This window comes from Panthera pardus, unplaced genomic scaffold (genome assembly GCF_024362965.1).
Source record: "Panthera pardus isolate Hobbes unplaced genomic scaffold, ASM2436296v1 HiC_scaffold_15, whole genome shotgun sequence".
In the NCBI taxonomy this organism is placed as follows: Eukaryota; Metazoa; Chordata; class Mammalia; order Carnivora; family Felidae; genus Panthera; species Panthera pardus.
Genome location: NW_026526710.1, coordinates 66368203 through 66383261, shown reverse-complemented (window position 1 = coordinate 66383261; position 15059 = coordinate 66368203). Strand labels below are relative to the sequence as shown.

The following is a 15059-nucleotide window of genomic DNA, read 5'->3' as shown; positions in this document are numbered from 1 at the left end:
CTTGCACTCCAAATGTCAGGCCAGAGTGAATTCTTAAAGCTGAGTTATAAAGCTCTGAAAATGGAGTTTATAATGAAAATGTTGACAGGCTCTTGGAGTCACTGTAGTATAGAAAATTTAATATGTCACCTTGTTTTACAAGATTTTACTGGCAGAGAAGAAAATTAAAACATTTAGCATCTTTCACTTCACCAAATTGCTTTCCTCCTCCAAAGTGTGGTGCCATTTGTAGCACTATTTCATTCATAAACATCCTTTTTATTGTCACAGGCCTAGCATGGGCGTGTTCAGCTCTGTATTCAATGTTTCCTTTCCAAAGCACTGAAATGCTTATTGGGGCAGCATTACCTTGTAATTGCATTCACATTTTCTGAGGGTATGTTAAGTTGTAAGAGTTCTGGTGGAGAAAGGATGGAATTATTTACATAGCTGCATAGGCAACATGAATAATGCTGATCACTGAAATATTTTCCAAGAGCCTTTCAAAAGGCCTTTTTAAAAAAAGAAACATTTGTACTGTAGATACTTAGGCAAATCCAAGGGGAAAAAAGAAAGGATAGCTTAGTGTTGGAGGAAACGAATTTAAACTCTCTGGCAAAATAGGATGACCGCCTGCATTTCTGAACACAAGTAGACAATGAACATCAAAATGAGGGATGGTGCACCCAGCTGGCTCGGTCAGGACAGTGTGCAGCTTTTGATCTCAGGGTGAGGTGGAGCCCTACACTGGGTGTAAAGATTACTTAAATAAGTAAATAAACTTCAAAAAATGAGGGATCATTTTCTAAGTCAGTGAAAATCAAGATTCATATGAAAACACAGCTGTTAATCCAAGTCAGATAGTCCATGTGAATCTCCTCTAACCACGCAATATTTTGATATCCCTAATGACCATTTACTTTCATTATATGTCAAATACCAACTGGGGTAACAGGCCAATTTCCAATTCACATGCTTTCCCAGAAGGAGAAGGAAGAGTCCCCACATTTGCTAGACTACAGAAAGCTCTTCAAAGCCATGGCAAGCTTTACTTCAGACCACTGATACATGAGCATTAATGGGTGTTGCATTTCAATATCATGAAAGAATGAAGTCAAAACCTGAATACTGCCCAAGTACTTTCTAGTGCAGTCATTATTTTATTAACCACGATTACTCAGGAAGATGTACTGATCCCACAGCATCGGTGCTAACAGTTTTAAAGGGGCACATATAACCTTACATGTTTGCACTGGGCCTGTGTAGATAGGGAAAGACAAGCTCTGCCTGGGAAACAGGCCAGATAGTTGAGAATGCAGGACATATACATAGGTGTCCCCATAGAGGAGAAGAAGGCTTCTTCACAAGGCTTCTCTATTCCCATCTGTTGCAGCCTACTTAGGGAATTTTCAGTAACACCCCAGTTTTGTTGTTCATAAAGCTTCATTTATCGAGTCCTTATGAAGTCCCAGGCCCACTACTGAGCATCACTTGGTCATTGTCACAGCAACCTTATTATGCTAGGCCCATTTTGTAGATACAGAACTAACCCCAGAATATTTCCATAGGTGGCCAAGTTTACAGAACTAGTGAAGCAGTAGAGACAGGATCCAAAGTCTTGGCTGGCTGTCTCCAAAGCCCAATGCTCCTAACCACCAGGCTATGCCATAAAACTAACCAGGTTCTAAAGAGTCTGTTCACCCAGGGAAGTTAAGATATAATACGATCTGCATCTTCACAAAGTCACTGACCAGTAAAGGAATTGGGGTATATATGTATATTGTAAATATACGGTATGGCATGTTCCATTCTATGACAAGAAGCAACCCAGGTCACTGTGAGCTCACAGAAGATGGGCCTCTCCTAGTCTAAGGGGCTAGTTAGAGATTCCTAAAGATAGGCTGCATGAACTGAGTCTTGTAAAAAAGAAAACAAAACAAAACAAAACAAAACAAAACAAAACAAAACAAGAGTTAGCACAGTGGATGAGAAAGACATACGGAATAAAGTGTGCAAAGCCATAAGCACCAGAATATGCACATTGAAGAAGCTGCTATAAAAACTGAAGAAAAGAGTGTGGATGGCGTTTTACCTGGAACTAGAGAAGCAAGCAGGGGCCAGAATCTAAAGGGTCTTTAGGACACTAGAGAGAATTCCCATTCTTCTATGGTGTGTGGATATGACCAAATGCCATTTTGACAGTACATATAAAAGCTTAGGAAATACTGTTTCCTAAGGGTGACCTCAATCCCAAGTCATGGAATGACACCTACTAGAACACAGGAAAAACATGTATCGCGAAAATCTTAGGACACAGGTGAGATGCATTCTCCCAAGTTGCTCTACATAAGTTCTCTCTGTTTCTCTCTCTTTTTTTTTCTTTTTAAGTGAGGCAAACATTGGTGTCTGTTTCTTAATGGTGTCATCACCACGCATGATAGAGTAAGCAGTAGATTTCAGTGATATTTAAAAGTTAAGAAGAAACCAGCTCTATTTGTTCAATGGCAGTAAAGCAAACAATGACCGTAAAGCAAACAATGACCTGTGAAGTTTTAGGTCCAGGCTAACAAAGGGAATCTACTAGTATCTATTAACATGCAGGTACCCTTTGACTTAGCAATTGTATTGCTAAAAGTGGGTCTTAAGAGACTTGCAAAATATATGCACAAAAGAGTATCTCCTGGATACATTATTAACAAAACTAAAAAATTAGAAATATACCAACATCAATATATGGATGGAAACTATAAAATATTATGAGGAATTTAATATTGTGACTCCTCTATTAGAGTAAATACAGAAAAAATGTTAAACTGTATCTCTATACCAAAGACAAATTACAGAATATTTACAGGATAATCAGATAATCTCATTTATGTTAAAAACAGACAATAAAGAGATTAAGGCATACATCTGTTGTGATGAGCACTGGGTGATCATGGAAGAGTTAAATCACTATACCAGAAACTAACATAACACTGCATGTTAACTACATTGGAATTAAAAAGAAAAAAAGACAATAAAGTTAGAAAGTAGATTCATGGTTGCCAGGGCAGGAGGGGAGGAATGAAGATGTTCCAGAGTTAGAAAGTGAAGATGATTGCACAGCTTTATGAATATATTAATAATGTGTGTATCATCTGCTCTCAAAGGTAAAATGTTATGGTTTGTGAACTATTCCATAATAAAAACAAACAGACCCCAGATAGACGCAAAGTGCATGTGTTGTGGGGGTTGTGGAGTACTTAAAGGAGACATTTACTTTATCTACAACTACATCCTCCCAACTTAGGTACGTACCTCCAGGGCTGAGACTCAACTGGAAATAACCTGAGAGAAATAGCCACAGTGTTAGCTCATGAAGTGTCCAATGCCTTACAGGATGGACCCAAAGGATGTCCTGGAAGCAATGCTTAGATCAAAGAAATACGGATTTTTTAATGTCATGTTTCAGCCTTTGGAGATGAATTCTTCTTGTAAGAGGGGCCACAAAACTCCAGTCCAATAAAATCAACGAGCACTGAAACAGAGTGTTGAAACTATATATACACTTTATTAATCTTTAACACACTTTCTTAAATAGACTCCTAGTTGCTGAAATGTTCCAAGTGAAATTTCAGCAAATGAAATCGCATGAGCAGCCCTTTTTTATTTTTAACTTTTTAATGTTTTTTTGAAATTTATTATTGAGAGAGAGAGAGAGACACAGAGAGAGAGAGACAGAGAGAATGAGCGGGGGAGGGGCAGAGAGAGAAGGAGACAGAATCCAATGCAGGCTCCAGGCTCTGAGCTGTCAGCACAAAGCCTGACGGGGCAAGAACCCATAAGCCTTGAGATCATGACTTAAGTTGAAGTCAGAGGCTTAACAGACTGAGACACCCAGGTGCCCCATGAACAGCCCGTTTTTTAAAGGTGGTAGAGTTTCAGGGTTACAATGAAAATGACTTTTATTTTTTTGGTAAAATACTATTTTTAACAATGTGCATAATGGAACAACAAAAGTAGAGGGGTTATAAATCAAACAGTAGGTTTTATGACTATGGTGTTCATCAATAGATTCAAAACACAGAGGCTTAGATAGGAAGAGTCATCTAAATGGAAAGATGTGAGAGTGTGATGTGGAGAACAAAGGTAAAAGTAATATAGAAAAAAAGTTAAATTTCCTTCACAGACCATTGACAAGTACTGAGACAGGCAGATGACCTTCCTCAAGTAGCTTAGCTGTCTCAATGTAAATACTTTGCTAGAGGCAAAAGGCAACCTTAGCTTGACATTAGCCAGACCTCCAAGATCCTGTAAAAATCCCTTTGGAAACTTCCTTTATCTCTCCCCACCCCCACCCCCTCCTCCCAGCAAGATATATGTTAGCAATCATCCTCCAAACGTATGGCCCACTGATATACATCTAAAGGGTCTCATGACTAAGGTTTTACTCGACAGTAGTAAATGACCTTATCCTAATAATATGTAGCAAGGTCCTCAAGGTCCTAGAAACCCTGCTTACAAATCCCTTAGAAACTTAAGCTATCCCTAAGCCCCTCCCAACTTAAAAGTATATAATCAGCTACTCCTCACAACCCCAGTGCAGCTCCTTCTGCCTAAATGTCCCATCCCAGTGATTTAAATAAAACCACCTTTTCTGCATCAAAGATGTTTCTTCAAGAATTCTTTCTTGACCATTTGCTCCTGAACCCCAACATTTCACATTAAGTGTATACATATGTTGTCTCTATGTTCTCTATGTCTAAATATCTCTGGATGGAGGTGCCTGGGTGGCTCAGCTGGTTAAGCTTCCCACTCCAGCTCAAGTCATGATTCCACGGTTCATAGGTTCAAGCCCCACCTCAGTCTCTGTGCTGACATCTCAAAGCCTGGAGCCTGCTTCAGATTCTGTCTCTGTCTCTCTGTGCCCCTCCCCCACTCCCCACTCATGCTCTGTCCCTGTCCTTCAAAAATAAATAAACATTAAAAAATTATAAATAAATAAATTAATTAATAAATAAATAAATCTATCTGGATGACCTAGGTTAGAATATAGATAGAATATAGAATCTACATAGATAGACAGAATATATAGATAGAATATAGAATCTATATATAGAATATAGATTAAACCTAACTGTTTAAAAATCATAATGGAGGGGTGCCTGTGTGGCTCAGCCGGTTGAGCTTCCAACTTCGGCTCAGGTCATGGTCTCAGGGTTTGCAAGTTTGAGCCTACATCAAGCTCTGTGCTGACAGCTCAGAGCCTGGAGCCTGTTTTGGATTCTGTGTCTCCCTTTCTCTTTGCCCCTCCCCTGTGCATGCTCTGTCTCTTTCTCTCTCAAAAATAAACATTAAAAAAAAATTAAAGAGCATAATGGAAAACATGTAGACAATACAATACAGATTCTCTCTCTCACACTCATATCCCTCACCAGCACTGATATTTATCAAACTATTTACAGCAATTTTTGACCTCTGCTCACTAGAATCTGAATGAGTCATACTCCCCGGGGGCTTCACTGCCATAAAGAAATTAAAGTCCTTATTTTGGGTTCTTGAACACTATTTCAAAGTGTAGAGGAGGTTTTCCTATGGTACCAACAATTCTCTGGAAAACAGCTGGGTGTTCTTGCAATTCAACTCCGTTTTGACGTCTATCTACCAGGAGACAGATCTGATTCACAGGTTAAGGGTTCATTCCTACTGCCCCCCACTCTCCACTTCAGTTATTACCTGTGCTTCTGACCTACTGGCTATAGTCTGCAGGTTCCAACCACCTCCTCCTCAGGTTAGATCAATTTACGAGACAGCTCACAGACCTCAGAGAAATATTTTACTTACTAGATCACGGGTTTATCATTAACGGATATAACTCAGGGACAGGCAGAAAGAAGAGCTACAAGGACAAGGTGTGGGGAAATGGCTGGGAGCTTCCGTGCCCTTCCCAGGTGTCATTCTCTCAGCAACTCTGCATGTTCACCAAATGAGAAATTCTGAGAACCTTCTCCTTTGGATTTTTATGGAGGATTCAATATATAGGCATGATTGATTAAATCACTGACCATTAGCTACTGATTTGACCTCCAGCCCCTCTTCTCTCCTAGAAGGTCAAGGGGGTGGGACTGAAAGTTCCAACCCTCTAATCACAGGGTTCTTTCTCCTGCTAACCAGGTGCTAACCAGGTCCCATCCTTGAGTGGGGTCCTATTGTCAACCTCATTAACATAGCAAAAGACATTAATAGCTCTCTGGAGTAAGGACATTCCCAGGGTTTTAGGAGCTTAGTGCCAGAAACTGGATGAAGGCCACATATATATATTTCTCATTATCAATCATGATATCACAGCCCCCACAGCTCTATATGGTCCAGTGAAAGCAGGTACATCCATACCTGAGTGGAATTTAGAGACAAGCTCTCGTTAAGAACTTGTAATGAATTGTGTGGACAAAAAGGCAGCTTCTCAAATGCTTTCAGAGGGTTTCCAACCTGCCTTCCCGTGGAAAACACTGAAATCTGGGGATAAGGCAATAGCTTTTGTCTTATAATAGAAAGCCTCTAAAGAAAGAACTTACCACTGTAGCACTGGGAGCGGCAGTTTTAAATATATTAATCCTATATTATATACTTATTGTGTGTGTGTGTGTGTGTGTGTGTGTGTGTGTGTGTGTGTATTTGCAGTGTATTGTGAAATGAGAAGACAGATTTGGGACTTACCCTGTTATTTATTTGCTATCAAAAATATCTGTCATTGTTTTATTGTTGTTGTTGTTTTAATTTTTTTTTAACATTTATTTATTTTTGAGACAGAGAGATACAGAGCATGGTCACGGAGAGAGGGAGACACAGAATCTGAAACAGGCTCCAGGATCTGAGCTGTCAGCACAGAGCCTGACGCGGGGCTCAAACTCAGGGACCTCGAGACCATGACCTGAACGAAGTTGGACGCTTAACCAACTGAGCCACCCAGGTGCCCCATTGTTGTTTTATGCTAAACTCAGGATTCAAGGTCCAAAACAATTTATTTGCTGCATCAAGAATGTGTGGTTCCTTCATGTATTCCAGTGGCTTCCTACTACCTAGGAATCAACTTTTCTGATTTATTCTATTTCTTACAACTACCAAATAAATAGGCTTTTCAACAATTATGGGAGAAATCGCCAATGTGTTAGAATGCGTATTACAGAATATATATAGATTATAAGTGTAAAATTAGACTATTAAAAAACAATAATTTCACAAGGGAGATAAGTAAGTGCTTTCACTAACGGTACTTTACATCCTAACAGGAAAATTTTAAAATGATTTAGTGACCACATACACTGAGATTTTCCATGATTTCTTTTAGCTATCATAGTTTCCAGAACATCCCCTAAGTTTAAATGTTTCCTTACCTTGTAGAAAAACTTTGTATCTAATAGAAACATCTCAATTCAAAGGTCTTTATATAAATTACATTTAAATAATAAATTTTACCATGGACATAAAAAAATATAATAGAAAAAGAAAGCCAGTACCAGCAATAGGTTTATAAAAGTAAAAATGCTTTATTAAGTTTATTACCGGTTATAATTTCATCAGAAATTTACAAGGATGCCACCTGAGCTATCTACTTACTCTGATTTAAGTCTTTGTTAGCCTGACATTTGTCAAAAAAAAAAAAAATCAATCTTTTGTATTCCAAATGGGTCTTTTAGAATGCAAGAGTGTTTTCCCTTACTATCACTGAGTTATTTTAAATATCACTCCTTCATTTTTATTATAGTACCAGCAAATATCACACTGTAGGTAGTTTAAGGTCTGATTTTTTTTTAAAGTGCTCTTAAGATAATGATTTTTAAAATGAATAATTAGCTCTTTCCATTGTCATATGAATTAGAATTCATAAGAAAGGAAATGAAAGGACGATTTTTAAAATTTATTTTGTTGATGTTTCTATTATAAAAAGCCCTGTCAAGTTCTCTGTTGTAATTTTTATAATGTAGAAGATGTCTTTCCACTGTGCATGTTTTTCAGGAATATATTTCTATTTTAATTTTATTGCAGAGTTAATTGACTTAGTAAGGAGGTAACTAAAAACCTATTCTTTAACATGCAATTATTTGAGTTGAGGGTGTGGGAGTGTGCGGGTAAGGAGGCATTGGGGCAACATTGGTGATTATCCCAGTTTTATTTAGCAATAAAATTAAAAGAAAAGAAAATTATAAGACTAGCACACATACAATGATTACTTACAACACCACATTTCTTCCTTAGATATATATTTTTTCTTTCTCTCCTGTTTTAACCACAAAACAATAAAAACATTTAGCTATGTATATATAAAATAGAGACCATTAAGACCATAAAGAATTATGGAGTCTGAACAGTTTACTTTCCTACTTATTGTTTTAAAATAAACACTATTCCTATTGGTTAAAAAAAAAACAAAACAAATAAACAAAACAAAACAAAACAAAAAATTCTTTGCTCTGTTACTGAACCTTCCCAAAATAGAATTTTGAGAGTATTCAAGGGCCTTGGGATACATTTCCCAAACTGCCTGACCAGATGAACTTGACCTTCCAGGCAAGATTCTTATATTTGTTCCTGCAGAGAAAAGGAATATGAGCATTTTTCTTGCTGGTTCCCTTATATAACATTTGAGTGACCTGAGGCAATATAGTTTATTCTCCCTTCTCTTAAGACAAGCTCCTTTTTCTGTTGCCTTTTAAGTAAAAACGTAAAGGTCAGATTATCATTTCACAAAATGCTCCATTCTGCTGAGACCATTCTAGCTTCTCTCACCATAATATGTGTTCACTAATTATTTCATAACTCATTTAAATGGGAGGCATTCTGGAAGGGAATTCACCGCAACAACTCCTCAAGTAACTAATTATTTTTTTTTAAACACAGGGGAATTTTAATTATAATGCCTGTGTTATTTAAAAGCAGTGTGTGACAATTTGCATCTTGAAACATCTATTGTAATAGGGAAGAAAAAAAATATATGCTCCTGAATGAAATAACAATTCAAGTACAGGCAATTTAGTTGCCCTTTTATTTCCTTGATTTTCAAGAAACGGGGAAAAAAAAAAAAAGCAAACTGAGCCTGAATTATAAAACCGCTTACAAAGATGAAAAGATAACAAAAATCTTGCCCCTAGAAAGAATATATACAAGCTTATTTTTAAAGTTACATGTTCTATCTCAGGAGAGATTTATCATGTGTCATCATTTAATGTATAGCTATGGTAGCAAAATCTCTCATTTTAGAAGAAAACATCCAAATCACAGTGTTTTCCCACAGGGAGTTGATATTTTTAAGAGATTAAATGGATAAATAAAACCTATTATTATTATGTTATTATTATTATGACAATGACTACTACTTTCCCTCAGTTTATATTTTGGAGAGTTTTATTGGTTAACAATAAATGACTAGGTGGGTAACTAGTCACAGTTTCCTTACATCTAGTCCTTAGATTGAGAAGCAAAGTGATAAGGGACTAGGTATGCACTAGAGAATCTGGGTTCCAGACTCTGACTGTAGAAAGTTACTACTTTTTTTTTTTTTTTTAAACCCATTTTGTTCTCTATCAGTTTGCATATCTGTTATCACAGAGCCTTTTTGAGCTTTATGAGGTAATGGGCATTATGCCTATGAATACGTGTGCAAAGAGCAAAGTATTATAAAAAATAGGTCAGTGGTTTTAATAGTCAAGATGTAAGTACTTAAAAATTAACAAAGGAAGAATCTACCTGGATACAAATTCTCTATAATGTATCTTGCTGTTAGTGTCCCTTCAGCTGAGGAGGAGGGGCTGATCCCACTGCATCCCTAAGAGTGTTTACAAGCAGAGGTGACATGTAGGTTCCAACTGTGATCCTCCTAGCCCTGCAAGAGAAGTGGGTGGGCAAGGGGCTTCGTGGTTGGGGGAGTGTTTGGGGTGCCGAGGTGTGGTGGTGGTGTCAGGGAAAATAAACAAGACGTTACTTCACGATTATTCAGAGAAGCTCTGCAGTGATAAGGTTTTCTTACACATTGGCATAGACTTCACCCGACAATGGCTGCACCCTGCACCCCCCCCACCCCCCCAGAGGGGAGAGGGTTATGTTAAACTCTCAGTCTAGGCCAACTAACTCCTATGAACTCAGCTTCAGTGAATCTTTTTTCAGTTGGAAGGACATGATAGAGGCTCCGTGGAGTAGATTGGCCACCATCTTTTCTCTATAATGGTAACAGCAGTTGCATGATCTAGAACTCCTGGTCTGACCAGCACAAATTATATTGGCTTCATTGACAGAATACTAGATCAAGTTGTGAAAAATGAATCTTGTAGTCAAACAGATTTTGGCACAGCTTGCCAACAAACTGCATAGATTCAACTTTTTTTGAAAACTCAATTCAGGCTTGCCAATTTGTGCTTGTAGATTGCAAAAGCAGATATCTGATCCAAGATGACAATATTTATAGCTCAGGATTTGTAGCCTATATTTCTTCCTCCCCCAAACCTCTCCAAAAAAATGTTTTATATCATCACAGGAGAAAACTCAAAGTTGTCATTTCCTAATAATAATAACTGTAATAACATAATAATATCCATCTTTACACAAGAATCTACTCTGCACTAGGCCTTTACATGCTAAATGTTATTGAAAAGCCACCACAGCCTTAGGAGTTAGGTTGTTATTATGTTGATTTTACAGAAGACAATCCAGAGTCTCAGATAGCTGGCAATAAATGGAGTAGGGAAGATGTGCTTGGCCTAATGCAAGCTCATATTGATGTTATGGGTTTCAGAAGGAATGAGGGATTGGCATGTGCCTTTTATTTTCAAAGCAGCATATGGTATTCCAGTACAGTCTACCTTCTAATTCCATAGTCCTCAATAGTTTAGGAATTTATAGACAAGTAAGATATAAATCAGATTATCCCATTCTGTCCATCAAGGAGGTAAGTTTAATCTCATCAAGAAAAAAAAAAAAAAAGTGGAGGAGGAGAAGGAAAACAAAGGTGACAATGATGGTGGAGGGTCCAAGCGCAGGCTGCTCCATGATGGACCATTATGGCTCAAGAGAAACTTCTGACCCTCCCTTAATTGTATAGAAGAATCTAAATTGGAAGTCCTTCCCAGAACAAGGATTATTAGCAGAAACAAATTTTATCTGAAAAATTTTGCCATTTGTATGGGAGGCCAAACCTCTAGTTACCAAACATCTGTTCTTCTTATTGCCCTGTGAAGCGCATTCTTTTCCTCTGAAATCCCAGACCCCTACCCCCTTCTCTTTAGTTCAGAATGACATATATGACTCATTTTGTCTGTCTTTGGAATCTCCATGTCTGTGTGGATTCCCTGTATGCACTCAATTAAATTCTATTTTCTCCTAGTAATCCATCTTATGTTAATATGATTCTTCAGCCAGCTGGATGGACCTGTGAAGAAGACAGGAATTCTTGCTCCCTGACAATGGAAACCTCTCTCTGTATGGCATAAAGCTCCCTGTCTTCACTGGCAAAACAAAGGCTTAATGAATAATTACTAAACATGCCTGACACTGTGACAGGTATAGAGTGGTAAGCGAAGCTCTGCAGATGAAGTTGGGCTCTGCTTCTCTCTTCACAAGTCTCAATCTAAGGGCTCCTGGGTGGCTAAGTCTTTTAAGCATTCGACTTCAGCTCAGGTCATGATCTCATGTTTTGTGGGTTCCAGCCTCATGTCAGGCTCTGCACTGCCAGAGCCTGGGATTCTCTCTCTCTTCCTTTCTCTCTGCCCCTCCCACATTCATTCTCTCTCTCTCTCTCTCTCTCTCTCTCTCTCTCTCTCTCTCTCTCATAAATAAACTTAAAAAAAAAAAGTCTCAATCTAGAAGTCTGAACAGGAGTATCCATGACAGAGAAGTCCTGCACCATTTTAGACTAGAGCTAACTGAGTATAAACAAAATTCCTAAGTTTCACCAGGACTGGCCAAGTTACTTTCAAATAGAGCAATAGCCCTTCCTGATAGAACTCACAATTACAGGATATGCCAATGGTCAGTAGCTTGTTACACAGAGATTTTTTAAAAAGTGTTTTAATGTTCATTTATTTTTGAGAGAGCGAGGGAGAGAGACGGAGCATGAGTGGGGGAGGGGCAGAGAGAGGGAGACCCAGAATCTGAAGCAGGTTCCAGGCTCTGAGCTGTCAGCACAGAGCTGGTCGTGGGGCTTGAACTCACAAATCACGAGATCATGACCTGAGCCAAAGTCAGATGCTTAACCAACTGAGCCACCCAGGCACCCAATGCACTGAGACTTCTAATAAAATGTTGGATGGGACGGTAGCCCTTGGTTTATCTTTCCAACTCCCCTCCCCTCTTCAGCTAAGTGTGTACTTAGGTTGAAGAGTATGTGAGAAGTTCCTAGAAAATAGGATGAATGGTATGTGGCAAGACCATTGCATAAAATGTGCTGATTGGTTAAAGACAGATTTCATTTGCCACATTTCTTTTTACCAAAAGGTACTTTGAGAAAGCAAAAATGGAAGAGGGACAGTATTATTTTAAATGGACTCTACACCACACCTGAGAGTGCAAAACAGGTTTTTTGTTCCTTTCTTTCTTTTTCCTTTTTTTTTTTTTTTTTAACTGAAGCAAAGCTGACTCTTACTTTTTAGTGGTGACTGGTTTATTGACTGCTAATGCTTTAAAAATGAGATTAAATCAGGCCCATGGTCTTTATTACAAGGAAGATATATGCCCCTCGTGCATTCCAGTGGTTTGGCAATCTGAACCTCGACAGACATAACATTGATGTATGCTGTGTTGCCCAACAGCATGGTAAGTGTTTAAAATGCTGTGAACAGCCTTATTGCCTTGAAATGATACAATCTAATATTAGATTGTAACTCAGTGACTGAATCTGCCAGCTCAACCTTCTACAGAATCCCAAAGTTGAAGCCACTTTAATATCTCATAGGGAAGGAATCATTCTTCATTTCCCCATTGAAACACAGCACGTAAAAGTGAATCTAGATTGCAGGAAAGCTGAAACCACAACAAATCAGGCCATTTTCATTAACAGCACATATGCACCTGCCTTCTGGAATAGGGTGTTGAAACACCAGCCTAGCTCATTCAAATTGGCAGAACTACCTTAGCACCATGGGCAATTGACGGGTGGGATCTGAGTGTCCAGAAATTCTTAAGCTAGAGAAAATCAAACCATACCCTCTCCACTTTGTTTGAACATTCTGGGAAAGCAGTTTTTACCTTAATCCTCAGCACTTCTTCCACTTGTTCCTTTTGATCAATCATAATTAACATAGACTTTCAATCCTCTCTACACTTCATGCTCATCAATCAAATTTCAGACACCCATCAGTCAAAGGAGCCAGAGGGTTGAGAGCCTTGGTTTGCATGATCGGAATGCCACCTCACGTGTTTCCTGAGTTAAGGGGACTTTCTGAAACCATGCTTCAGTCTGTCAGTGTTAAAGCAGGTGGGTTCTCAGGACACAGTACTTTCGAATGCTAAAACCAGGTCAGTCCTGGTTAAAGCAGGATGGTTGACCACTTTATCTCTAGGTGAGGCCAGGGCTCACCAGGACATCTTTGCTCAGGCACAATCTGGTTTGTGATACTCTTTTGTGGCATGACACTGGATTTAAACAGATTGCATATCAATAAAATCTAACTTTTATATCATCACCTGACCAGAACATCTCTTGGAGATTTTAACTTCCTCACTGCCTCAGTAGAAGTCCTGCCCAACTGTCCTAGTAAATGTTATTGCTGAAAATGAATCTTCATTCTCATCAGTATTCTGGATTTAGACTGAATGGGACCTGGGAAAAGAAGCCCATACCAAATGGCTAAATGATGGCCTACTAGCTTAATTTTATACTGAGACCTAAAGATTAAGTTTGAAAGTAGCCCTTCCAACCTGTTTACCCATTTGAAAGCCTAAACTTATTTCATGTTGGATCCATGTGCCTTGTACTGTACCTCATGTCAAAATTAAAAGAAAAAAAAAATCAAAGCCTAATTTGTAGCCAAGTCATCATAGAAACAAGTAAAATTTTTATTCTTCCCCTTGCATGTCCAACATTTCAGAGGCCAGAAATTAATAATGATTATTAGCTGCCCTCTAACTAAATTAAGTGGATCAGAGAGAACAATGTCCATGGATTCCAGAACATCTAATACTATTTTTTTCAGGGTCTCTACCACCTGAAAATATTCAGATGGAAAGGAAAAACTATTCATCTTATTACTTAATTATTGAGTCAACATATTACCAAGCATATTTGGAAGCACGACTGCAATTGCAAACTTTTATTTCTCATTTGAAAGCTATATGTTGCGATCAAGCCATTATAATCAAAATAAAATTTATGACTCTGAAGGCAAAAGAAAAAAAATAGCTCTGCAAAATTTCAGCATTAGTGATTCTGTAAAATGGAATTAATCAGGAAATCATTTTTCTAGTATTTTTCTACCAATGAAGAGTCCTCCCTCAGACATAAGCAGTAGATCAATTTGAGGCAGTCTTTGTAAAAATCTCACAATACTATGTTAGTCCTTGAGATCCTACTACTGTTTTTCAAGCAATCAAGGAGAAAAGTCAGTGAAAACTATGAGGGGGTACACATACAGCTTTTTTTTCCGTTGGTCCTTTATCTTAAAAATGGATACTGTTTCTGCGGAGATGATTTTCTTATTCTCAAAAAAGGAATAAGAAGGATGGAGAAGGAAAAGGAGAAAAAGGAAGATTCCATCCACTTACCCGCTACTGCAACTTTCGCCGTCCGGCTAATAATTGACCCAGAATCTCCCAAAGATGCCTCGCATTGGTAAAGTCCCTCATCTGGCTTATGGTGCCTGGAGTGGAGTATGTTTTGTATCAACAGAGAGCCGTTTGGAAGTTGCTGCTTCCTTTCGTCCATTCCCAAGGCCAGGTGGACGCCATCTTTCTTCCACTTGATAACCGGGACGCCTCGGTCAGACTCAGCAGAGCAGTTCAGGAGGACATTTCCTCCCCGCATCGTGACAGCATCGGAAGGCTCTGACAGGAAGCGCAGGGATGTGAAAGCCTTAATCTGGAAACCTGCGCCAAGGAAACACAGGGAAATAAGT

The 15059-nt window shown here is 38.5% G+C and overlaps 1 protein-coding gene across 4 annotated transcripts in view; it reads right to left on the bottom strand.

Moving 5' to 3' along the window:
- DCC (DCC netrin 1 receptor) overlaps positions 1–15059 on the bottom strand; it is a 1128596-nt gene that overhangs the window by 714037 nt on the left and 399500 nt on the right. For all 4 annotated transcript variants that reach the window (XM_053902733.1, XM_019464025.2, XM_019464024.2 and 1 more), the window contains exon 2: positions 14710–15030. In XM_053902733.1, the coding sequence (XP_053758708.1) occupies positions 14710–15030 (321 nt within the window). The remainder of the gene's footprint in view (positions 1–14709; positions 15031–15059) is intronic.